The sequence below is a fragment of the Xenopus laevis genome, chromosome 8L (genome assembly GCF_017654675.1).
Source record: "Xenopus laevis strain J_2021 chromosome 8L, Xenopus_laevis_v10.1, whole genome shotgun sequence".
NCBI classification, from domain to species: domain Eukaryota; kingdom Metazoa; phylum Chordata; class Amphibia; order Anura; family Pipidae; genus Xenopus; species Xenopus laevis.
This window is the reverse complement of record NC_054385.1, coordinates 103,740,885-103,768,098: the sequence shown is the minus strand read 5'-3', so window position 1 is coordinate 103,768,098 and position 27,214 is coordinate 103,740,885. Positions and strand designations below refer to the sequence as shown.

The following is a 27,214-nucleotide window of genomic DNA, read 5'->3' as shown; positions in this document are numbered from 1 at the left end:
AGTAGTTGTTTTAATGATCAAAAAACTGTTTGCTGAGTTTCATTAAACTAAAAAAAGCCTGCTCGCTGACAGTGATCTTTATCGGTGTCCTAAGCACATATGGCAGATATCTGAGCAGCTTTTTTACTGGCAGCTCGTTATTAGCCTTAATGAGGAAGGTGTGAAACACACTGAGAGTAAACCAGTATCTTAAAGTTTCTTTCGGCCTTCTTGGTCCCACACAAATCAGTGGTTTAGAAAACCTGATCTGCAAATATCATTCCCAGCCAATTAAAACCTGGAGGCCAAGTGGCACTTGCTGTTTTTATTTGCTTGTAAAAACTTTTCCATATACAAACGCTGCTTAACCTTATTTATTTTTTTTGCGGTTTCCTAACTGGCGTATGTGTCGTACATGCTCTCAACTATTAAAAACCGGGTCAAACGAAATTTTTATAATGAGCAATAAGGGAAAAATTGTACTGATTGAAAAAAATTGATGCACATTTAGAATTATATATCTCATAGTGTTAATATGAATAAAGGTGCCATTATAAGAAATGTGTTAAACGGATCTCATATTTGAAATCATGTCTGTGTTGATGTTCTGAGCTGTCATTTACATTGAAGAGAGATTTTTAGTAATATATTGGCTTTTACTCTTACATTACATTGCACAATGAACCCTGCAGCTATTTCATCTCTACCATCTATCTTTATCTCTGGGGACCCAGAATGATTCTTTGGATTACAAAAGATCTATAGATGTATTATTTGACTTTATTATTATTATTATTATTATAGGGGTGGATCAGCTTTAAATTAACCTTTACTATGATTTTTTGATATTTTGAGACAATTTGCATTTGGTCTCCATTGTTTGTTTTTTTCAGTTATTTAGCTTTTTTTATGTTTGGTATTTTAGCAGTTGTCTGGTTGCAAGGCTCTTATTTACCCTAGCAACCAGGCAGTTGTGTGAACACAAGACTGGAAGATAAATAGGAGAGAGCCTGCATAGAAAGAAAAGTAGTAAACGTTAACAAAAACAATAAAATTGTAGCCTCACAGGGCAATCATTTTTGACTGCTGGGGTCAGTGACTCCCATTTGAATGCTGGAAAGAGGCAGAAGAGGATTCAAATATTTCAAAAACTGTATACAATATATATTATATATTATATATATGAAATCGATGAATCGACAACATAGCTACTAGAGATACGGATTGGGACAGCATACTGTACGGGACACTGGGACTTTTTCATACTTTATACTACTTTATACAACTTTAATTTTCTATATATTTTCTATAGATTTTATTTTTATATATATATTTTTTATTATATATATATAAATATATATATATATATATATATATATATATATATATATATATATATCTCTCTCTTTGTGTGTTCCTTGTCTGGTTGACTTTCACCTATATACAACTTTGACCGAGTGATATAGGGAAACTTTGAGGTGAATACGCTGCACTGAATATTGGAATGTATAGGGTATGTTTTATTATTTGCTACACATAATACGGCACATTGTTCTTCCTTTGCGCACATTACAGCTGTACGGCCCCCAGGTATCCATATAAAAAGGAATGGGCTCAAATGAGTGGGTCCACATAGTTGAAAGGGATCAAGATAGAGCTTCAAAGCAGGCCTGTCAACTGTGCTCATTTTTTTGCAATAATGTATAACACTGTGACGATGAAGTGGAATGTGAGAGTTTAAGTAGTATATTGAAACACATTACATGTTTATTTTAGCAGTAAAATTGTTATATTGTTTATTCATAGAGATTAACAAAATACCAGATATATATGTGCTATGCACTTTTTAACACAGGTTTTGAGATGTTATTAGTGATAGTCAAATTGGCTGTTTGGTTGTGGTGATGTTTTCAATACGTCCGTTCCCATTTGTCTAGTTTCCCGCCAAATCTTTGTATTTATGGCATTCTTACAAACAATTAGACACTTTGAGAAAGGCCTCGGAGGAGGCCGAAACGTTAGTCTCGCATCTTACAATAAAATTTTTTATTTTCATTCAAGACCTATGAGTGCCGATCCTCTTCTCGTGAGTGTGTGTGTCCAAGGGAAATGAGTGCACACGTTTCAGTCCACCTCTAGGACTTTTATCAAGACCGTAGAGGTGGACCGAAACGTCTGCCTGTTTTTTTGATTAGCTTAAATACAATTATGGTTTTTTTTTTTTTTAAATAACCTGTGGATAGGTTCCCAGTGTGCACTCATTTCCCTTGGACTTCTGTTGATATTGTTTACTTGAGTAGCACCTGGGTGTCTTGCTAAATTCAGTGGAGTGTGGACAAACTAAGATATATATATATATATATATATATATATATATATACCAGTTGTGAAGTTGCCAAGAATAGGTAATTCTATAACATTCTAAAAGTTAACTTAAAGGTAGACCACCCCTTTACCAAGTATTTATAAAGCACCAACTTATTCCTTACTGCTGTAACATTTTCAGTCTTATAAAATGCAGCCCCAAATGATTTAAAACATATGATATGTTAGCGCACCATGTTGGAACCACCCTATTAGCAAGAATACTGATGAAACCAATGAAGTGCATTTCCTTGCTAAAATGCAGTATAGTTCCTTTTTAACTATAGCATTCTTGTATAATTCTATGCTTTCACCGTTGATTACAAATGTGTCCTTTTTTCCCTCCTTGTTTTTGTTTGACAGAAGTGGAGTGATGCTCCAAGGGATGTGACCTTGATACACCCTACACTCTTCCAGGAGGGATTAGTGATTAGTAAGGGAAGCCAGCCTTGTCCTAGACATAAGTGGAACCTTCCTTTGTTTTGACTTGTTCCCCTTGTTGGTGTTGCTACAACACAAGGTCAGCCAGCAACCTAATATACAAGGAAATGTGGAGACTTTTGTTCCTATGTGTGGGTTGCTGGTTATTAGGCAGTAGTTTTGATGGTTCCATTGTTATGGTCTGGCTTTCTTTGGAATAGTTTCTCACCTTGTAAGGCCTTGTAGGTCTAGACGCAGAGATTTTAACAAAGATACTTTCAGAGAATATCAATATAAAACAATATTACTGAACGCTGTACATTGACTTGAAAGTGACCTTTTTCATTAGGTCTTACAATCCAGGTGTTGGTGCTTGTGCACCATGAGATGAATTGCCTAGCATCATCCTTAGCTTCATGGACCTGAAACCTTCTACTGAGTCCTGATTTCATCTGTCTTTATTCTAATCTGTTGCTTTTTTAACCCACTATAACCTGTACATCAGTTGCTTTCTAATTCATCTTTTTGTGCTTGTGGAACAGAAGAATCTGATTTGCTCAGTGCCATTAAAGCTTCCATGGAGTCCTGATTTGTTCTGTATATTTTGCCTATTCTTTTGCCATGCCAGACCCCTATAACCCATACTTCAGTATTTTTATAATCCTGCTAAACATATGTCAATAATTTAATTAAAGCACAATCTATAGCAAATAATTAAAAATAAAAATAGCAATAATACTTATTTCTTTCTTAACGTTTGGTTACAGAGAAGGCAAGCAAATCTCCAGTCATATCAGATGTTACTAAACACAGGGGGTAGTTCCTTCTTCAAACCAAAGCTTGGTGATTTTGAGTAAAAATATTAATTTATTTGTGCACTTTGTGACAGACAGCTGGTGCATTTTGATGCCCAATCATGAGTTCAATACAAACACAAAATACAGCCAGATCTATCAGCTCCATTTTATTTAGCCTTAGTGTGTTAAGTTAATAAAAAGGGGACCTTACATTTAAGCTCCATTTGGGTATGTATTTATGGATATTCTGCAGCCTTTTGCAGATATTATTAATCATTTATATTAACCCCTGCCCCAGTGAAAAAAAAAGTCTATCTCTATCACATTCATATACTGGTTAGTTTTATCAGCCAACAATTACCTGCCTCTATGTTTTTGGAGTACCTGGATGAATATGCAAATAGATCCCTGGCTGCTGTCAAACCTAGGACTCCAGTAGTGCAATTCAGCAATGCTAATGTATTACCACAATATTGCCCATCTACTTTAAATAATGAAAAGTCCTCTTTGGAGCTTACAGCGGGGTGTATCAACCCAGTGTTTCCCGCATATAAAGGACAATGCCCAAACATAGAAACCTAAAGCCTTAGGTTTGCTGAACATTTGTGGAAAATCTGTTTTCAAATATAGGGCAATTTCTCTTTAAAACTGTTGCACAGGGCAGAGATAAATTAACTGACTGTTGAGAAGTTGTATAGGAATAATGTCCCTTGATATTTTCCTTCAAATAAATATCATGTAATATTAAAAAGGAGTTTATAAGGGCATCAGTTTCTGTTCACGTTAGGTTTAATGTTTTTTTAATCCAACTGACATGTTTATTTAGTATGATTTAAATCCCTGTTGCACGGCACCAGAGGACTGAGCAATACTATAGTCTCATAGGAAAATCTTCTGCTAGACCCTTCACTATTCACCAAGCTTACATGACCTCAGGATGACTGCACAGAGCAGGGATTTCTAGACATTGATAAGTAGTATAGTTAAGGTTAGTGCAAGCTCTGACATTTCGTTTCCATGGCTTATCCCGGTACAAACTGCAGCCACAAAATGCCATTCATTTTCCTAGATATCCTCCCAGTAAAGTAAACTTTCATGATGGCACATAATGACTCTCAGGAGGGATTATTGTTTGATTGACACAAAAAACTGATTTATAGTTTGCTAGGAAAGACAAAATTGTGATCTGGAGATTGCACACACTGCTCGGCTAAGGTCTTTTTTTTTTTTTCTTTCTATAATGCTGGGGCTACAACTTTGACCAAAGGGGTCATTTATGAATGTACCTGGCAAGTGCGTTTGCTCTTAAATGCACGCAATGAAGAGCTCATGTTGATGCAGAACTTGCATCCAAACATGCTCCTGCATTTTAACATGATTGCCAATTTGCATCTGGATTTGCACTTTCATGGTCTGCCACTGGGGTACTTTCTGATATAGCCTCGTTCAGTGTCTTGGTGCTGGTAGACATGTCCCTATGAAAGTAACAATGAGGTTAGACTCCTCCTCATTCATCCATACATACCGTAGTAACATAGTAAGTTAGGTTGAAAAAAAGACACGTTAAGTCCACCCCACCCGTTTCATTGTTGCTGACTTTTATACTAGATTTATTGACACTAAATAGTTGGAACAGTTTGGAACAAACTGCCTGTTGAAACATTTCCCACTGACAGCTGATTACAAGCTATGGTACACTAGGTTTTTGTAAAATAAAAGGATTAAAACCTAATAAAAGGATATCTTATATATTGAAGTTACTGTACCAGCCAAATAACCCTAAAAGAAAAGGGAAGCCAACAAGGTTATTTTTTTTAAATAACAAGGTCTACTATTCACTGCCCTCCTTCTTTCCAGCTGTTGCAAAGACACCCCTCGGGACAACCTTTCTCCCTCACAGTGACGAGTTGTGTAGTGGGTTTTGGTGGCCCACTTGATTTCTGGTCTTCAACTCTCTGGCAGAGGTTGAACATGGACACTTAAGGCAAATATATTCCTTGCTTCAATTGTGCATGCTCCTGGTCACACCATAGGACTAGAAGTCAATCAGCCATTGATGGTGGCTTCCAACTCAGTTGCCAACCCAGCTGCACACTGGGTACATTGGTACAGGGAAGCAGGGCAGTGAATGGGGGTATCATTGCTGTGGAAGGAATTGGAGCCATTGCTGGGTACCCATGTTTAAACTTTGCTTTGTTTTCTCCTTTAAATTTGTATGCAGCAGCTCTCCATCTTGTGATATTGTTAGGTCATCTTTTGTGTGGCAATGGAGCAGCACATGCTCATTGTATTTTGGGCTGCTGTCAAACGTCATTGGAAATCATTAGTAAAAAGTGAGATTGCATATACCAGTCCTGATCATGTATTTATTCTGATTCTAGTTTGTTCACTGCCATATGACTGAATTAATTGACTATTAGCCTTGTATAGTGATTTTATATTGAATATTGGCTGAAGATTGTGAGTCGACCCCTAAGCTCAGGTACCTGAAATCAGCCCAGAGCAAGGGGGTCATATTTGGAGGCACAGCTAAATGGCCGTGGTTGCCTTGTGCTGATACAAAAGCCCAAAATACAAGGCGTAGGATTTATAGACTACTTCTTAGTGGAGCTTCCGTTTTCCTTTAACGTTAAAACTAGGCAAGTGTGAAGCAGGAAGCAGATAAAGGCGATGTTCTTTATTAGCAAACTTTAGATATAATCACAGGCTTTTGGGACAGCTTAGATCTTTTAATCAGAACTAAAATGTCACATAATACGCACAGGCACACACAGAGGCGCATCACAGTCAGACAGTTGTCATTTTAAGACTCACGTCTGATATTGATCAGTAAGTCTGTCAAACTATTGGCATGTGAGCTGGAGATGCAAATTGCTGGCTAATTCTGTACCTTAGGTGAGGCTATGACCTTTGGATGATGGCCTTTTTAATTGTTAAATGCTCTTTGATTTGATGTTTAGTGGAGAGCAAATCTCTGGGCTACTGAAAGATGACACTAAGCCTTAATTAACACACTGCAGGGTATTGAATGTTTGCATAATTTTACGTTTTCCTGCTTCTGTCGATCGCTAACCTAGTACAGCAAATTGGTGCTTCTGAACCAGGGGAAATGTAAAGTTAGCTAATAAGCTATAACCTAAATTTGGTGCTTCATATTAAAAATAACCTTCCTGGGATTAAGAAAAGTATGTCTTAAAATTAAGTTAATACAGTAGCATGTTTCTTGGCCATGGGCTGCATGGCAACACAGCGGTAAACACTGCTTCTTAAGGTCTTTGGGTTGATTCTTACAGAGCAAAATCTGCATAATGCTGCTGCTTCTCCCTGTGATAATGTAGATTTCCTCTGGGTGCTCTTGTTTCCTTCCCTGGTGAATGTGCCTGTGGTTGAGAAATTAGATTGTAAGCCCCACTGGGACAGAAACACCAATGATTAAATATGTCATGGGATCCGTTATCCAGAAAGCTACGAGTTACGGAAAGGCCATCACCCATAGACTCCATTTTAATCAAAAAATTAACATTTTTAAAAATGAGTTCCTTTTTCTCTGTAATAATAAAACAGTACCTTATACTTTACCCAAACTAAGATATAATAATCCTTATTGGAAGCAAAACCAGCCTATTGGGTTTATTTAATGTTTACGTGATTTTCTAGTAGTCTTAAGGTGTAAAGATCTAAATTACGGAAAGACCCGTTATCCAGAAAGATCCAGGTCGCAAGCATTCTGGATAATAGGTCCCATACCTGTACTTGATTCCAAATAAGATATAATTAATCCTTTTTAGAGGCAGTCTTTATTTAATGTGTATATGATGTTATAGTGTTAAGGTATGGAGATTTAAATTACAAGAAGACCCCCTTATCCAGAAAACCCCAGGTCCTGAGCATTCTGGATTGCAGGTCCCATTCCTCTACTGTATAAATGAAGAAAAATAAAACTATTATAAAATTATTCTGATTTTTAAAGCTCGTTTTGGGGATGTCAAATAAACATTTGTATGGACTCTTTAGCACCAGTCTTCTTTAACTGGTTAGCAGTGATCACCTGGGAATGGTTATAGGGGGAAAGCCCTCAATGGGATGGCGTTGCTGTAAAAGTAGATTGCAAATATGCAGTATGACAGTAATGAATAGGAGTACATTTAGCAGCTTATAATGATGACCGTATGCTTTCCAGGTGGCATATAAGGAATACTGTACAATAAAATCATATTAGAAGTCGCTGAAGAGTTTCATGGCCGAATAAAGGCACAATATCCTATTCTACAGGGTAAATAAGTACAATAAACAAGTGTTGGCAAGTCAGGTGACACGAATTACATCATTAGTCACTGATGATAACATGACATCACTATGTACTGTTTATAAGGATATAGTTTACAGGATATGTATGAGTCTTGTTTACGTTATACATAAATAATATGATTAATTTACGTTATCAGCTAATCTAAAACACTTGCAACTATGCTTATCGTATTTTGTACACCATTCTGTGGCATTGGCACTGTTTACATGCTACAGATTAACATGACTCAATGTATGTGGTTAGGTGTACTACATAGTCTACTTCTTTTGTTTTCGTTTTCTTGCTCTCTTAAAGGAGATCTAAACCTAAAAGAATTTACGTAATTCTCAATTTGTAGCTGTTTTTGAGATCTGTGCACTATTAGAATGCTAATACAGGTATGAGATCTGTTATCCAGAATGCGCGAGACCTGGGGTTTTCCAGGTGAAGGATCTTTTTGTAATTTGGATCTCCATACTTTTAAGCTTACCAAATTATTATTAATATTAAATAAACCCAATAGGCTGATTTCACTTTCAGTAAGGATTAATTATATCTTAGTTTGGATCAAGTACAAGGTACTGTTTTATTATTACAGAGAAAAATAAAAAAAATAAAAATTTTGATTTACTTGATTAAAATGGGGTCTTTGGCCTTCCCCTAATTTGGAGCTTTCTGGATAAGGGCCTTCCGGATAATGGATCCCTTACCTATACCAGGCTTTGGCTCCCCTTGAGAGTCATGAATTTAGGATTAACAGAAAAACAGGAAGAGCATAAAAGGTTAGGGTGTCTGACATGCTGACCTTTCAAAAGCTGAGTCGAAAGACTGGTATTCCGGTCTAATGGGGGGATGTAATGTCGCTAACAAAATGCATTTGCAATGTGAATAAGTGTTTGCAATGGGAACAATTTTGCCTTTGCGAACCCTTTGCCCCTCAAGCGATATCAATTGCCACAGTGTACAGTGTATGTAATAAGAAAAAAAGTTGTAACGTTTGCTCCAAAACTTTACGCCACCTTCAAGCAGGTCTTAAAGGTTTGCAATGCGGCATTTGCAATGCAATAAAAGCCTAAAGAAGAATATTACATTGTGACATGCAAATTTGTATTCCTGTTTGTGTGCAAATTTGTTCTTTTTGTGAATTTTATTATATTTCCCCCCCTGAAACTGCTAATAACTATAAAACCACTAAAATAGAAACATCATGTAAATGTGTTTAGAGGAGCCCACTAAGTAAGTTTTCATCTAGGGTCGGACTGGGCCAGCAGGACACCGGGAAAACACCCAGTGGGCGCGGCCCTTTTGGGCCCTGCCAACCCAGAGCCACACCCCAACTGAAACTGCCGCTGCCAATTGCGGCCATGAGAATAGGAAAATGTTTTTGTGCCGTCCATTTTGCTTTTTTGATGTCAAGAGAATAGGACGGTGCATGCTGGGAGGGGAATTGTGTCTAGGGGGGTGGTTGCAGCTGGGTCAGGGGGGTTGCTTCTGGGGCTGAAGACCCTGGACCCTCCCATTCCAACACTATTTTCATCAGTTCAGTTGTTTAAGAGCAGTCCAACCTTGCCCAAAATACAAGGTGTAGCATTTAACATAAACTGTAAATGTATTTAGAGGGACCCTCTGAGTAAGTTTGCATCAGTAATGTTTTGGGGGTTTAATAATTACATGTTTACTCTGTTGCCCCTTTGATTCTTAGTACTACTCTCTATTAACCATACTCAGAAGTACTGTAGATATTGCATTCTTTATGTTCAGCTTGTGAAGCTAATAAACCCATTACATTTCATACATTACATTCTACTAATACATTCCCCCAATATTTGCTGAAGGATCAGCTAGTAAGTTATCGTGTGTCTCTGCCTCTAAAGGAGACAACAGCTGTTGGGGAAAACGATTGGTTAGGATAAATGTTAAAAATAACAATGGCCGCTATCCACAATTAGAAACAATAAATACTTCCTGAATAACAGCAGTGCTTTATTGTCTTTAGTATTTTATCAGGCTCTTTGGCTATATATATATTTATAGATATTTTGTGCATCCAGAATGAAAAGACAAATATCAAGATGCAAGGTAGAAAGTGTTAATTAAGCAATTACTGGGAAATAATTCTCTAACTAAAATTCCTTTTTCTTACTCCTACAGCGACAAAGCCCGTTTTGTCCAGCATGCTGCGTGATCCATCTCTGATCCCTGACCCTGTTCTCGCCAATCAAGTTCATCTGGTAACCTCCCATTTCTAAACTCCGGGGTGGGGGTGTGCAAGCTTATTTAATTATGGTTACTATAAAATATCAATTGAGGTTAGCAAGCATCTGAAATGCCACCAGATAACTTGCCCTTTGAGTGTTTAACATTTTGAATTGCTGCCTTTTATGGGAGTAATAATCAAAAGTCATCCCGTTTATCATGTAGCATAGAGGGCAGCTTGATTGGCCTTAATTTCTAATGCTGTGCATGCTTGTATGGTCAGAGCTAATGAAATTGGAATACAATTCTATTTCGCTGCTTACTGGAATCGCAGATAATTCACAGTGTGTCATTGCACGGAACCTGTGTTTTATTCACCTGTATTGGTACACATTATGTTCTTGTTCTAATTCTTGATTTGGCAGCCTTTTGTTACTTGGTGCCATTTTCGTGTTACTGGTGAGATATGATACCATGAAATATTGTCTTTCATACATGTATATCATGATATATAAAAAGTTACATAAAGTTATAACTGATGTGTAGCACATGGATGGGATGCTCTTCTTAAAATGTATGACCACTCAAGGTTTACTATATGAAAACCCTTTCTATTCGGAAATTTGAAGATGTCTTATTCTTACTCGTATGACACATAATACATTGGATTGACACATACTATTATATACCTCCTAAATTACTCCATCTTAATTCCAGTTGGTGGTGTTCATGTTTGTGGCATCTAACCAATCACCTACACCCCCTCCTTCCTTGTTTCCAAAAAACCAAAGAGCGGCCATTTCATAGACTCCATACACAGGTCAGTCAAGTAAATCAATGAATAAGCCTATGACACACAGCATGAAATGTGTAAGGCAATATATGTAAAATAATGAGATGTTGTCTTCAATTAACATAATTTATTTTTCCTTTATTTGACTGGTCTTGGGTAGGATTCTGTGGAATGCCTACCTCTTTTTTTTTTTTTATAACTTGTTTTTATTTGAAGTGATAAAGCAAAATCACAAGACATACTTTTACATGTTTACATGGAGTAGATATTACAGTGATTATGGTATCAAACATAAACATTTCAATAACAATTTAAACATTCAGCTCAGTTATGATTAATAGCATGGGGGGTAGATCCTATAATGGTTAATTCAGATAAGAGGTCAGCAATCTGTTAGTTTGGTGACTTCTGGGAGGTGCGGTATCGGGTTGTAGTGATTCTTGTTGTAATGCTGCCAAGTATTGGGATGATTCCATGATCAAAGGGTGGCCTTTGAGAGTTTCCATATCATACCATGGTGTATGTCTAAAGGTGTAGATTGTGAGGCATTTGATCCGTTGTGGGAGGTGTGCTATATAGGTAGACCAGGTGTTGAAGAATTTCGGTGTATCGTGTTCTTTCCTGGTTACGGTTTCCAACCAGTCCATATGGAATATGTGATGTAATTTTTGTTTTACTAATATCAATGGTGGGGGATCAGTGTGTAGCCATTGTTGCAGTATTGTTTTCCTGGCTGCTGCAGCCAGTCTTCCCATGAGGTGCTTTTCAGTTTTTGTTATTTGTGTGAACGAAGTAGAGTTGCTGAATAGGGCCCATTCTATATGTGCTTGGAGAGGTTTCCCAATCATCTGTGCACCGTATGAGATGACTTCTTTCCAAAAGGATTGCATTAAAGGACAAGACCATATGGTATGTATTAGGTTTGCTGCAGGAGTGCGGCATTTTAAGCATTCATCCGAGGAGAGGTTACCCATCTTAAATCTTCTGATTGGAGTAAGGTAGGAGTTATGGAGGATTTGCAGTGACACTTCCTGATATCTACTTGCTGGAAGTAATGTCATAATTTTAGTATGTTGTCTCAAAATGTCTACTTCTGTGGTGTTGGGTATTTCCGTAGTCCATTTAAAGTTAGGTTTGTCTGCATTATCTATGTTCAATAATGGTTTAATGGTATGATAAATGTGTGAAGTCGTGAGTTTCTTAGTTTTGTGTTTCCATAGTTGGTTTAGTAAGTTGTTTTTGTCAGTAGTTGTTAGGAGTTGTATTGTAGCATTCGCAAAGTGAATGATCTGCAGACTTAAGTATAAATGGGTGTTTGTAAATGGAAATTTTTCTGTCAGTTTATTTAAAGAGAATACTGAATAATCATTGTTTAATATGTCGTGTATGTTATGTAGGCCATTAACACTCCAGTAATACAGAGTTTGCCTACCTCTTTTGTTTTTTATTTGTTTGTCTGCTTTTGTAGCTAAAGGACTGGGGCTCGTGCCCCTAGAATCCTCATCCTATATAGTGAGAAACTAACTTTTTTTTAACTCCGATGTGTCTACATACTTGGTCCAGTACAACTTACCCATATCATAATTTCTATTTCACACTCGTACTTGCACATTGCTAATTTTCATTTGCTGTCCTTTGTATTGTCTTTTGCCTGTTGCCTTCTGCTTCTTTCTTGAAGGCTGCATCATTTTCATACCCTCTACTTCACCATTGATCACCAGTGTAATGTGATCTACCGAAGACCTTTGCATCCATATAATTTGCTGATCTAAGGCTTTTTATGCCCCACTTCTTGTTGCTTTAAACCTTTTCTGTACTGGTGGTCGACTCTTTGATCACTGCCGCATTTGTTGTTAGAGACCATAGATCAAAGAGCCAACTGGAAATGTAGAATATATGGTGCATGCCCCATGGTCCATTAATGTAGGGACTGTAGATTCTATGGTTTACAGACTAAACATGTTAAATATTTTACTATGCTTAGTAATTGCTATGTTTTATCCAATGTTCCCTTTATTTACACACACAAGCAGCTGCATTACTAACAATATCCCAGGTTGGAGGGTTGCAGTAAGTTGGCACAAGTCACCGATTAAAATTCCTACAAACAACAATTTAGCACCTGAATGGGATTTAAATAGGTTGAGTTAATGAGGTGGTGTACAAGGTCAAACTGCCACACAACAGGAATGGAAAAGGATATATTTTTTGAAAATAGATATTCAAAATGTCTTTTCAGTTTGCCTGTATTTTGCCTAAAGATAAAAACACATAAACAGTGCCTCAGTCTCGTTTATTGAAAGCAAAAAGTAAAGAAAAAAAGCACCAACAAGAAGAAGTAGACAGCACACGAAAGTGTTATATACAGTATGTTTCACAAGCTGTGTAATCATTCACCAACAAATGTCTAATAGAGGTTAAGATCACTTCATATATTTTTTATAATAATGTATGTTGGTGCCTGGGGCCCATTATCCGTTAGACCATGTCCACCTATAGGCACCTAACCTCAATAAAGAACATCTCATTGATCACTTATGGCACATACAGGGATGCATATAAGCCTCAGGAAACAAGGAAAAAAAACACACTGGCTTTTGACTTGGATATATGGATGGATAAATGTCTTACCCCATTCTATCTTGTGCTGAATGGATCCTATTTTTCTCCTTTTCAGTGCATCATCAATGACTGCTTCAACGGGCCCTTGGTGGACGGCATCAAACAGTATCCTTTTGCTAAGAAGTCTGAGAAAAGTGTCTGATGTAATCGACTTTGGAGTTTATATTTATTTCCCCTGTCCTTGCAATGCATTTTTTTGGGGTTTTTTGTGCGCGTTATATATCTTTATCTCTGTGTGTGTGTGTGTGTGTGTGTGTGTATGTATATACACACACACACACACACATATATGTATATATATATATATATATATATATATATATATATAATCTGCACGTTTGGCCCATAGAACTGTACAGAGATATTTGTTCTTACAAAGAGTCTATTAGTTTGAAGTATTAATACACTTCTGTGTATTTCCAAATATAGCGCTCCTTTCATGACCCAACCAGACATTATTACACAGCCAACAACTACAGCTATCATTGCATCTACTGCTATTGGCAATCAGGCATGAGTTATAATGGGCTGTAATGGCTTTGTGGTTTAAAAAAAGACATGCCTGGTGAGGAAATAATTGATTAGCATTTGATAGAAACTATCAGGAAAATGCTTGATTGGCCTGTGGAGATGCTGAGAAATATCATGCTTGCGATATGAAGTGGCATTGTGTTTCTTGCTCTGTCTCTGCCTTTTCCCAGAAGGTTTATTCTAGAGAGCCTGTCAGAGTATTTAAAAGAAGCTTAAACATTAACTGTTTCTAGTGATTCTAAAACATGCTTTGAAAAGTCGTCATTAATGGTATGGATGGGTCTTTAGCGTGTAGAAAATTATTAAATGGTCTGGAAAGGTCTATGTACTCTATTAAGTGGCCACATAATATTGATCCCAGTGTTTATATCTCTCCGTTATTATGCACGCATTCTGCCCTGCACTGTTTATTTGGGAAACCATTTCCCCTTTGTCACCAAAAATAGTCAGTTTATCGGAAGGGAATAATCACTAATAATAATATAACATAATAGGATTGGCTCTTAGAGATCTCAATAATTCTTAGGCTGAAGCAATTTGTCATTATCTTTTTTTCACTTATCTAAGACTTAAAAAAATATTTTTCCTCTAATGAGAGAAAATATAATTCCATGTATATTTTCCTTTTTACATTCATTAATCTTCGGTGCTTTTTTTTATAGTTATATGTAGATCTTATTGGTATTCATAGAAGTCCTATCTTTCCTCGAAACTAATGTTCTTACTAGTGATGTGCGGGTCAACTTCCACACAGTTTGCTGGCCGCATGTGACCTCCTAGTGCCCCACTTCCACCGGACACGCTCCTTTTTATATATTCCCATGCCCCCATCCCCTTCCGTGATGTTACTGCATGTGCGGGAATATAAACGGGAGCGCCTGGCGGGTTAGTGTCGGTTAAGGGTTCTTGGGGGGCGGTTTAGGGTCGGGTGCAGGTCAAGTTTTTCTCAACCTGCAAATCTCTAGTTCTTACTAATAAAAATGAGGCAGAAGCCATCTGAACAACAACAAATATGGGAAATGGAGTCATGAATGAAGGAGGCATCCCAGCTTTCCGTGCTTTTCTAAGCCACTTTGCACAATTATGATTGTTGCACTTTTTTGGTGGGCTAGTAGAACACGTGATTTTTCCATTTTCTTAAGTGCCGAAGGGTCACTTCCTGTTCATTTTTATGACCTTTCAACAGGGTTTATCTGGCATAATTTAATATTCAAGTCTTATCGAACACATTTTAATATCGAAAATTGATTGTGATTTAGGAACAGATCACAGCATTTTATAAATTGCCCCCGACATGTTATTACTTTGAACTAATAACCCATTGGACATCTAATTATGTGTATGTTAAGTGTGCAGTTTTAAAATACACATGCTGCAGGACTGGGACAGGCATGGGAAACCAGTTATCCAAAAAGCTCCAAATTATGGAAAGGCCATTTCCCTATAGACAGTTTTAAAATACACATGCTGCAGGACTGGGACAGGCATGGGAAACCAGTTATCCAAAAAGCTCCAAATTATGGAAAGGCCATTTCCCCATAGACAGTTTTAAATACACATGCTGCAGGACTGGGACAGGCATGGGAAACAAGTTATCCAAAAAGCTCCAAATTAAGGAAAGGCCATTTCACCCGTAGCCTTAATTTTAATCAAATATTTGAGAAATTAAATTGCAAGCCCCACTAGGACAGAAACACAAATGATTAAATATGTCAGTGCAAGCATGGGATCTGCTATCCAAAAAGCTCAGAATTACAGGGAGGCCATCTCCATAGACTCAATTTTAATCAAATAATTAACATTTTTGAAAATTACTTTTTTTCTGTAATAATAAAACAGTACCTTGTACTTGATTCTAACTAATATATAATTAATCCTTATTGGATGAAAAACAATTCTATTGGCTTTAATTCATTTTTAGAAGATTTTTAAGGAAACTTAAAGTAGCGAGAGCCAAATTACGGAAAGCCCCAGGTCCCTAGCATTCTGCACAACAGGTTCGATACCTGTAGTAAAGAGCTGACAACTGCATGGATCCCAATGTTTGTAATAGAACATTTTACAGTACATTGGATTGTTTGATGTTGATAGTAAATGATCAACCTGATATTTTGCTTGACACCAGAAGCCATTAAGCAGCTATTGCATCCTAAAGAACAGTTATTTGACGTAAACATGAGTATTTGTATCCAATTATCAGTAGGGATGCACCGAATGCAGGATTCGGTTCGGGATTCGGCCTTTTTCAGCAGGTTTCGGATTCGGCCGAATCCTTGTGCCTGGCCGAACCAAATCCGAATCCTAATTTGCATATGCAAATTGTGGGGAGGGAGGGATTTCACATGACTTTTGTGTTACAAAACAAGGAAGTAAACCAATTTTTCCACTTTTTTCCTTTCCCGTCTCTAATTTGCATATGCAAATTAGGATTCGGTACGGGATTCGGCCGAATCGTCTAAGATGTATTCTGGGATTCGGCCGAATCCAAAATAGTGGATTCGGTGCATCCCTATTTATCAGTGTATTCCTTGGTCAGGTTAAAGTTATGTTTTTAAAGGGAAACCACCCACTGATTTTTAATAAAAGAAAATACAATTCCAGGCCACTTTGCAACATGTATTAATAAACGATTTTAATGGTTTTAAGGTTGGTTATGTAGAACATATAATATTCCTTGAAAGCAGTATCTGCCCAACTTTATGTTCTTGTATTCTGCTTTGCATATACATTTACAAAGAACTTTTAAACCATGAACAATTTTTAAATAATATCTATATGGAAACCTGCTTATTTTCTTTCAGTAGGTAAAAAAAAATAGTTTTTGGGATGGAGATCTCTTTTGCCGTTGGTTTGACTTTTTAGTGCCTAGTCATAACTGAATCCACAGTTATAAATAATACTTTAATACTCTTGTCATATGGCATCTGCAGGCAGAAGCATCAATCAGGATAACATTACATTTATCATTGGTACTCTACTTTGTTATTCTGTCATTGGTATTCCCTTGGGTTTTCATATTGTGCCAACCGTTTTCTTTGTACTTATACATTTCTTTAGTTATTTGCTGATTTTGCCTGTAGTCAGATCATCTCCTAGAAGCATAAGCAGTTGTAAAGCATATGTCTTATATGTGAAGAGTAAATTGAAACAGATTGGACGGATCACTGTAAATATCATCGGAATGACTTTGCTCCTTCGTCTGTGTGTTTTTTTTTCTAGCACGAGGAAAATGCACAGTATGACCGTCCAACCTTCTTTCTCGAGGATAGAGGCTGGTGACTTTTGACTGTACAAATGTGGTACATCAGAGAATGAGTTTTCAGAAATTATATGTTAATTTCAGTGCACATAAAATAGTTAAAAATCAATTGAAAGTTTAAGGTTTTAAGAGCATAATGTCTTCTGAAGGATTGAGTATTGATTTTAAATATAACTCTCTAATTATATATGCACGTACTAAAGCACAGAGAAGGGCTCTTTGCAAATGGCAGGGAGGTGTTTCACAGGAAGGGTTTAGAGGATTACGGGAAGCTGGGCATGGGTTTTTCACTGGGCGGAAAATGGCCTCTGGGATTATTTACAAGTTTTGCCTCCTGGTCAGCGGGATGCATCAATAACAGGTAGTAACATTATAGACCATCTCTAAGTGTTTCGGCCACTGGTACATTAGGAAATTGCTGTGCAGCTCTTGCATAATTCCCTATCTGTCCTCGCCCTCCACTTATCTTCTTCCTTTCTATCTCACTTCTCTTCTCTCTGTGGACCAATTTATCTATTTTTATATATCTGGTTGGTCGGGCCGACCATTCACCCAAGCAGCATGTGTCTTATTTATATCATAATCTGCATTACAGGAAAAATGTACAGTTACATGAAAGAGAATATAACTTATTATAAAAACCTAGAAATAATGTGCACGGTTTTGTGGACAGATAAATTCGGTTATGCGACAATATGTACACTTAAATCAGAATCCGTTTTTTCCTGCTTCCTTGCTCCAAAGCTTGAACTGTATGTGACTGTGCTGATTTCCCTTTATTTGGTGGTTTGTGACCTTCCCATCTATTTTGTGCGACAATAAACAGTTGTGTGTATGTTGTGAAAAACTAGAATAATAGAAAAGCTAGACCTGTTAAGCATTTACTGTTACATACATTTTGTGCATCTATATATTCAACCTTTTTAGGTGAATTAAAAATTCTGAGTTTGAGATTATAAGTCATTATAGGAACTTTTATGTTTCTCTGCAAGCGTGTACATCATTTACCCTTTTGGCAGGTTGTTATTACTTCTTTAGCTCTGCTTCTTCTGTTTAACCCATCAACCTATAACCAGTTAGACACAATACAAAGTTTAACAGGCACAAGATATTATATATGTGTGAAACACAACTCTTTATGAACAAAAGGGTTCGATTTAATACATTGAGAAATTGATTTCCTTATTGATTTCCATATTTGCACACACTACAATGGGGTTTTGATCAAATAGTTAAAAGAGGTGAAAAACTCATCTCAAGTCGCCATAGAATTCAATTTAGCTTTCACATGATAAGCCATGATTGCAAGTTTTTGGCATTGAATTGAATCTGGCTCAAAATTGGAAATGGATTTCCTCACCAAATGGAATCTGGTCACCATTAGTTCTTACACCCACCTTGTTCATTTAGGGGCAGAATTATTAAATGAATTCGAATTTTATTTTTGTCAAAATTCACACATTCAAATTTTAATTCCCCAATTCGAATGTAAATTCCAATGTGAGATTTATCACACCTCGACCATGGAAACCTTTCTAATTTGAATATTTGCCACCTGCTGAGTTTATTTACAGTCAGTGGCAGAGGTCCATTGAGCCATTTGAATATGTTAATTGCCTGCAAGTTTTTTTTCGGAGGAAAACTTGATTCAAATTCGATGAATTTTCTGGTCAGGACTATTCGATTGAATATCAGACGTTCAAATTTTTTCTTAAATAACCTCCCATTCAAATGAAGTAAATTCGATTTATTAGAGTTGAAAAAAAATTCACATAAATTCAAAATTCGACCTTTGATAAATCTGCCCATTAAAGTGCACTGCTTGTTAAGCTGATAATGATAAAAGTCTGCAGAAGTGTGAAATGTATTGTGCCCCAGATTCTCCTTGACCACAGCTCTTTTTCAGCGCTATTGGCCATGAACATGAAGTACTGCTTCGACAGAAACTGAAGGAGCATAACTTGGCATTTTTAGGTAAGAATACTTTGACACTTGCAAATGAAGATATGCTTGCCGGTATATCAGATATTGGCTTTTCCTGAGCTAGTGGTAGCTGGTTGGTAGCAGTTGTCATCTTAAGGTAGGTGCCAGAATAAATGAAGCACTTGAGTAAATAAGGGACTATATTCCATGTAAAATGTTGTCCATAGCAACACAAAAAGATGTTTGCTTTCAAACATTAGACCTCGATGTTAACTGTTTATTTGGTGCTAAGAATTACAAGACATGCTATAAACTGTGCCTTAAATTACATTCGCCGAAAGTAATTCCACACTTAGGGTCTGACTGAGCAGTCATCATTCCATTATGCTCAGGGACATTTATAAAAATGTCATTAACTATAAAAGAGGACTGATTTTTAATGGCATGAGCTACAGGGACACGATCCAAGATGAGTTGGCACGGATGTTTCTTGAGTGAACTTGGCTTTTATACAGTTATGGGATCCGTTATCTGGAAACCCATTATCCAAAAAGCTCAGAATTACAGAAAATGCTCCCATAGACTCCATTTTATCTAAATAATCCAAATTTTAAAAAAATTTCTTTTATTCTCTGTAATAATAAAACAGTACTCTGTACTTGATCCAAACTAGGATATAATTAATCCTTATTGGATGAAAAACCAGCCTACTGGATTTATTTAATGTTTCCATGATATTCTAGTAGACTGAAGGTATGAAGATCCAAATTATGAAAGATCCGTTATCTGGACCGCAGGTCCAGAGCATTCTGGATTACAGGTCCCATACCTGTATGTCCTTTTGTCACTTGGGTACGTATCTAAAGTAATGTTGCTGGTTCCAACAGCAGTATGTAGTGGTATCTGCTAGCATATTTGTACCAAAAATTATGGGTTAATGGGAAGAACCAAGAATGACAGATTAGTTGCACATCACCTCTGATTGAGCATCTCGTCTGTAGGTTGAAGTTTTGTATTTCATATTTCATCATGGTTTCATTCATTCTTCACCTGGTCTGTTTGAAAGCTGCATGGCTTTGTAAAGTAGTGGTTCCCAATTGCAGTCCTGTGTAATCTTCTGAACACCAGTTTTCCAAATGATAATAGTCAACAAATGTGCCATTCTTACACAATATAAAATTGTCTTCAGCTGTCCTAGTAATCTTACTTAGCCACTGTGGGCACATAGTTTAAAGAACATGAGCGGCACTGTTGGAATCAAGGTCAATACAAAGAATATGGTTAGATTCTATATGACATTCTCTCCCATTTGAATTAGTTAGAATTAATTTCTCTGTATTTTCACATCCATAAGGAATTTACTCAGGAGAAATCTTAACTTGTTTCCTGTTTTTGAACATCCCCTATTAAATCCAAGATGGCAGCAGCCTAATGTTTAATATGCTGGGGTGCGCATGTACAAAACTGTGCTTAGTAGGGTTTTTTTAAAACATATTTTAGTACACCAAGCTCAATGATCCGTCTCTTTGGAAATGATAGAGATACGGTTTAAGAATGAGGGGAAATGATTGTATTTGTGCATGATACTACAAGGGAGAGGATGATTGATGCAGAACAGACTCTTATTGATTTAAGACTGAACAGGAACTCTGTTATCTAATACATTGTATAAACAATACACACTTGCAGGCGTGTAATTAATATTTTATAGAATAAGTAGCTGAAAGAAAATGCTTTAATATGTGCTGCAGTATTACTTTCTCTGCCATGAGATAAGAGCCATCACTGGGTCATGTGAGATCCGAAGAGTAGTCAAGGAAATGCCAGTTGTATGATCCTACTTGCAAGCTCAATGATATATGTGTGCACACACACGTTTTTTTCACTTAGATGTGAAATAAATACTTGCATGCCTTTTACTTTAATTACTAACACAGCCTGTTAAAGCACTGGTATTTTTATGAAGTACTTTACATGCCATTTACTGAGACATGGAGGCCTATTTACTTATTTTCTAATTCGAGAAAAAAAGTGCAACTATTTTTCTCAAACACGAGCTTAATTAAGAATATTTCTGCACACATTTTCTCAGGAAAAAAAGTCTTGTGTCAACGAGAATCATATTGTTCAATTCATTTTCAATGAGGCTAAAAAAATTTACTTTTATTGAACTGGGAAAATAAATATATAATGAAAGCTGAGACAATCCCATTGACCTCGCCAGCTTTTACTTCCCTTGTTTTTTTTCTGGTGGCTTTTAATGATTTTATTCTTTAATAAATTCCAGCTATTCGAGGTTACAAAGAATATTCTCAATTATATTCATGTTCACGTTTTTAACCGTGATTTTTCTTGAATCATAAAAAAAAACTGAAACTCGACTTTTGATAAATTAGCCCCTTAGTGTGCACCTGGCATATAGTGAGCAAAATATAAATTTGGTGCCTAAGGCACAGAGAAATTATGGGACTTCTCTAAGACAAAAAAAAATCCCCTTTCCTGGAGGACATTAGCTTCTCTTTATTTAAGCTGTACAGCATTTCCAAGTGGTATCCAACCTTCCGGCCTTCCATCATCAGCTTCCTATAGAAGAGACATTTGATACTACCCTAAAATACAAATGGTACCATGTAATGCTAAATTAAAAGGGTTGATGCCTTTACCCTAGACTAATTTTCTGTTTTAGGCAAACCAGCTGTTGCTGCTGGTTCTGCTCATGGGTTTATTGTAGAGCAACCTGAACTACTAGCTTGTTTTATATTGTGGGATGCTAACTGTCAAAGAACATAAAAACTCCATGCAAACTCTTGCTTGGTCAGAATCAAACCTAGGACTCCAGGGTGCAAGTCAGCATTGCTTATGCTGGCACTACTATTCTATAAGGTTACCTTACTTACAGGAGGATGGTTATTGTTAAAGAATCGTTAGCATTTTCCATGTACTTTACCAAATATAGCTTGGGCATATTGTCTTAAGCAATTTATGTTGAGTACATTTGTTTGCTTCAGATTTTTCCATAAAAACCTTTGACTTTAATACATTTTATTTGTTAGGACACCATTTTTTCTTCATTGCTTTTGTTGCCCTATTTGTTTTTTTTTTTATCTTGTGCTGGTTCTCATAATGGACATTTTATTGAGCGTCTCTTACTTGTGAGGTCAGACTGCACCCATTTTGGGTGAACTAGATTCTCCAGGAAAGCTTGTCCTTGGAGATAAATAGGTAGCAGGCTAGTTCACAACCAGTGGGAACCATCATTAATTCATATTGAAGGTGATGCAAGCTCTGCCTGCAAACTGGCAGTTAAGGCTAAACCACACAGCTTTGCCTGGTATGTTTTCCAGCCATTAGTTAAAGCTGGATGGAGACATAAAGACATTCCTGTGATAGCACTTTGCAAAATGATATAGCACTCTCCTAGGTTTCAGTAGTCAAGGGCAGTATGTTATGACATATTCAGGGCTCTTTGGATCAAACAATAATCATATAGGATTTTAAGCCAGCTTCTTATGTTGCATTGTTTTCTCTCGTTCTGTATGTAACTTGTTCAGATGAGGACCAACTACGTCTTAAAGGGTACGACAAAACTCCAGATGTTATCCTTGAAGTGCCAGTTGGTGAGTGTGCCAGGATTAACATATGTTTGATTACTCCCGTTAGTGTTTTTGATAAAGAGTCATTCTCTTGCACTCACTTTGTTTGTAAACTTTTTTTTTACATTGATTGTAAACTTGTTTTTACATTGATTGGGGAGGTCCTATGGCAAGTGGCAAGAGATGCATAAAAACTGGAGCTTACAGATCTAAACATTAATGTCATATTTGGTAGATCTTTTTCTAAGCTTGCATTAATGGCTCATGCCGATGATAGTCATCAGTTTGTATCAGAATTAAATGGTTAGCAGATATTTACCCTTTAAATGGAATTTCTTTTTCAGCCGTGGATGGGCACGTCATTCACTGGATTGAAAGTAAGGCCTCCTTTGGTGATGAGGCCAGTCACAAAACGTATCTACATGACCAGTTTTGGAGCTACTGGAATAGGTGAGTCTACTAGATACTAGGAAAAACATGCTCTGATTGACCCTCGTGGTATCAGCTCCATTGTTAAATCCCCCATCCTGGGTAGTTTGTATATTAAAGTTAACAATTTGCTAGGCCAAACTCTCTTGTTAGAATTTCTTTGGCTGTGTATGCTCCAACAGACTTTAACTGGTATCTGGCTGAATATGGTCATATATCGATTGAACGGGTTTAAAACTCCTGTTGGAGCATGTACTGCGCCTAGGGCCCAATGATTGGATCTGCCCAATATTGCCCATCTTAAGGTGGGCATGACGGAGAAAGATCTGCTCAATTGGCATCCTCGTCAGTCAAGAGGATCTTCAAGTGTATGGCTAGCTTTAGAGTTGTGATCGTCAATATCCATTAAAGTCTATACTCTCCAATGCAAATATATGACTCAAATGGTCTGCAAACACTCCCTGTACCACGTTTAAAGGGTATTTTTGACAACTTAGTTTATCAGATGAAATAAGTACACAGAAGTTTGAGAAACTTTGAAATGCAACATTCTCCCTCCCTATGAGACATGACACAACTCTAAACAGAAAGCAAGCATTGCTATCAGAGCACATCAGTGCTAGAACTGAGCAATATTGTGATTGTTAATGCTTTGACAACCTTTGTTTTGTATTATGAACCATATGATTTATGAGTGATTTTATGTCTGACCTCAACAGTCTGTTTTGGAGGAACATTACACATATTTTATGAAAACGTTTATAAGTCGAATTACTGGTTTTTCTGATCGTCCAACCACCTGTCCCATATATTTAGTATTTTCTTTTTAAGGGCTGTTTTGCAGGTAAGTATATCATGTATGCACTGGTAAATGCTGCACAAGTAAAGAAAAAAATCCACTATGGATGAGGATGCTGTGAGGTTACCTATAACTTGAGCTGCTTTTGCTACACTGAACAATATTTTACATCAAATGAGAGTGCCATATAGAGCAGGTGTCTCAGTCCTGCATAGTTTGAACTGGTCTTTATAGTCACTTTCTAGAATTTCAGAGTTAAATGTTATTTTTACATTGACTGAAACTGGATTATTTTTCCCATAATTGCTGGCAAATGCAGAGGGGAAGTGTCAATAGGGTTTTGCCAAAACGACAGGCTGATAATGCAATAGGTAATTTTACACCCACCCTGTTTGGTCAGTGCTGAGTTTCAATGTATAAGAAGCACAAAAAAACTACAATGGTTACGTTTTTAAAGAAAAATGTTTCTTACGTGCTGTGAGTTCTTCACTGACTGGGCTTCTGCCAACACGGTAACTGTTTTCATATTAAGCGGCTGATGCTGTTATCGTTCATTGGTAATGTCCCTGCTCTCTACCATAAGGAACACTTCATTTGCAGTAATTAAGAGCACTCAAGCATTTTCATTGCACTGTTGATGAGAGACCGGGCTTTTAAAGTATCATGAAAGGCTTGCAGTGGGTTTGGCATGCAGGCACCGAGGCCCAGCTGACCCAGCCATGTGCCAGTCCATGGTTAACCAGTTAGTTACCAATCAAGCCATGTCGTTGTATAAAAGATGACTGGACAATCAATGTAGTGTAACAAGCCAAATCTTCTTCTTAATCAGGGATTTAAAAAAAGATGGGCAATCTATAGCACTGCCCATATTTATATCCTGATCTCTTCTTCGTTACCTTTTTTTTTTTTTACCCTGTTGACGCAACAGTGCTCTAAAATATACACCAACACACTGTTTTTTTTTTCTATCTTCATTTCTCCTCTTCATATAATCATTCCAAATGTATCCCTTGTTCCTACAAGTTTCACCTTCCCATCTACCTACCATGATCCACCCAGCCTCCTATCTCTTTCTGAAATTCCGATTCTAGATCACCCTTCTTGCAGGAAAATTCCATGGAGAATCCAAGAGCACTGGATTCCACTGTATTAAAAACCTGACATTAGGACTAATGGCAATAATAGAGAATAGCAATATGACAGAGGGATCGCAGGTTCTTCTGCCGCCCAACAATGCAAGAATATTACAATAAAATTAAAAACCATGGAAATAGCTATTATTTTCTTGATGTTATCTGTTAAAACAGCAAATGCAATACAAGGTGTGAAACAAGTGAAATCCTGACTTACTTGTTATAGTGGAATCTGTGCACAAAGGCTTCTCTAGCATCTGAAAGTCCAACAAAATTATAACAATTTATTCTTCTCTTCATGTGTCTGTGAGCAAGGCCCTCTACCTTTTTTGTATGAGCGAAGATTTGTATGGAATGTGTGTGTCTGATGTATACACCCATATATTATACAGCTCTTTATAAATACAGGTATGGGACCTGTTATCCAGGATGCTCAGGATATGGGGTTTTCCAGATAATGGGTATTTCTGTAATTTTAATATCCATACCTTAAGTCAACTAAGATATTGTATAAACACTGTATTAATTAAACCCAATAGGAGTGTTTTGCCTCCAATAAAGATGAATTATATCTTAGTTGGGATCAAGTACAAGGTACTATTTTATCATTACAGAGAAAAAGTAAATTATTTTTAAAAATCTGAATTATTTGATAAAATTGAGACTATGGGAGATGGCCTTCCTGTATTTCAGATCTTTCTGGATTACGGATCCTGTACCAGTATGTGAATAATTATTATGTGCACCTGGGCATTGCCGTCCTTCCCTCTTCACAGAGACTGATACTGGCCTTTAACCATCCCTTGAAAATGCTGTACAAGGAAAGGAAAGTTCATAATTCTTAGTGAGCCATATAAATGTAATGCAAATTTATAGGCAAATCATTGGGGCCCCTTCACACAGTATATAGCAACTGTGTTTCTTTCTCTAGATTACGCAGGTCCCTGTTTTACTTGTGTTGACAATTATTTGCTTTGAATGTTTTCTTTTATATTTTAATGTATACGTATATTTATTATACAGCTGTGCAGAATATGTTGATGTTTTATAAACATGTTAAAGGGATCCTGTCATTGAAAAACATGTTTTTTTCAAAACGCATCAGTTAATAATGCTACTCCAGCAGAATTCTGCACTGAAATCCATTTCTCAAAAGAGAAAACAGATTTTTTTATATTCAATTTTGAAATCTGACATGGGGCTAGACATTTTGTCAATTTCCCAGCTGCCCCTGGTCATGCGACTTGTGCCTGCACTTTAGGAGAGAAATGCTTTCTGGCAGGCTGCTGTTTTTCCTTCTCAATGTAACTGAATGTGTCTCAGTGAGACATGGGTTTTACTATGGAGTGTTGTTCTTAGATCTACTAGATAGCTGTTATCTTGTGTTAGGGAGCTGCTATCTGGTTACCTTCCCATTGTTCTTTTGTTTGGCTGCTGGGGGGGAAAAGGGAGGGGGGTGATATCACTCCAACTTGCAGTACAGCAGTAAAGAGTGATTGAAGTTTATTAGAGCACAAGTCACATGACTTGGGGCAGCTGGGAAATTGACAATATGTCTAGCCCCATGTCAGATTTCAAAATGTATTTACCCATGACAGTATCTCTTTAAGCAACAAAATGATAGTGGGAGTACTTACCGGTACACAGCCAAACTTCTGCGTGCTGCCACGTCCAGACCGCTGTCCCAAACGGCAATCCAGGGCAAAATCAATGTAGAGGAACGGAGCACCGCAGAGCCAGAATAACGCGTTTCGTGACTCACTGCCACTTCATGAAGTGGCAGTGACGAAACACGTTAACGGGAAGCCCCACAGGAGAGATGCTGCTGTAATTTTTTTATGGATTTATAATACATTTTGATTTTTTTAACATATTATTCTGGCTCTATGGTGCTCCGTTCCTCTACACTGATTTTAAAAAGAATAAAATTTTGGATATAAAAGAGTTAATTGTTAGAACTACATACTGCCAGAACTTGAAATTAGCATGAACCAGGCCTTCAATTAATTAATGTAAACCATCCCTGATTTATTGAGGCCTTAAAAAGGCCAACGACAGCCCCTCATAAACCAAACAAGCAGAGCTGGA

The 27,214-nt window shown here is 37.0% G+C and overlaps 1 protein-coding gene across 6 annotated transcripts in view; it reads left to right on the top strand.

The window, feature by feature from the left end:
* Positions 1-27,214, top strand: part of cdin1.L (CDAN1 interacting nuclease 1 L homeolog) — a 193,357-nt gene that overhangs the window by 82,850 nt on the left and 83,293 nt on the right. For 5 of the 6 annotated variants that reach the window (XM_041572189.1, XM_018229266.2, XM_018229268.2 and 2 more), the window contains 5 exon segments: positions 10,000-10,079; positions 13,515-13,564; positions 19,156-19,223; positions 22,724-22,789; positions 23,110-23,215. In XM_041572189.1, the coding sequence (XP_041428123.1) occupies positions 10,000-10,079; positions 13,515-13,564; positions 19,156-19,223; positions 22,724-22,789; positions 23,110-23,215 (370 nt within the window). 6 annotated transcript variants of the gene reach the window in all.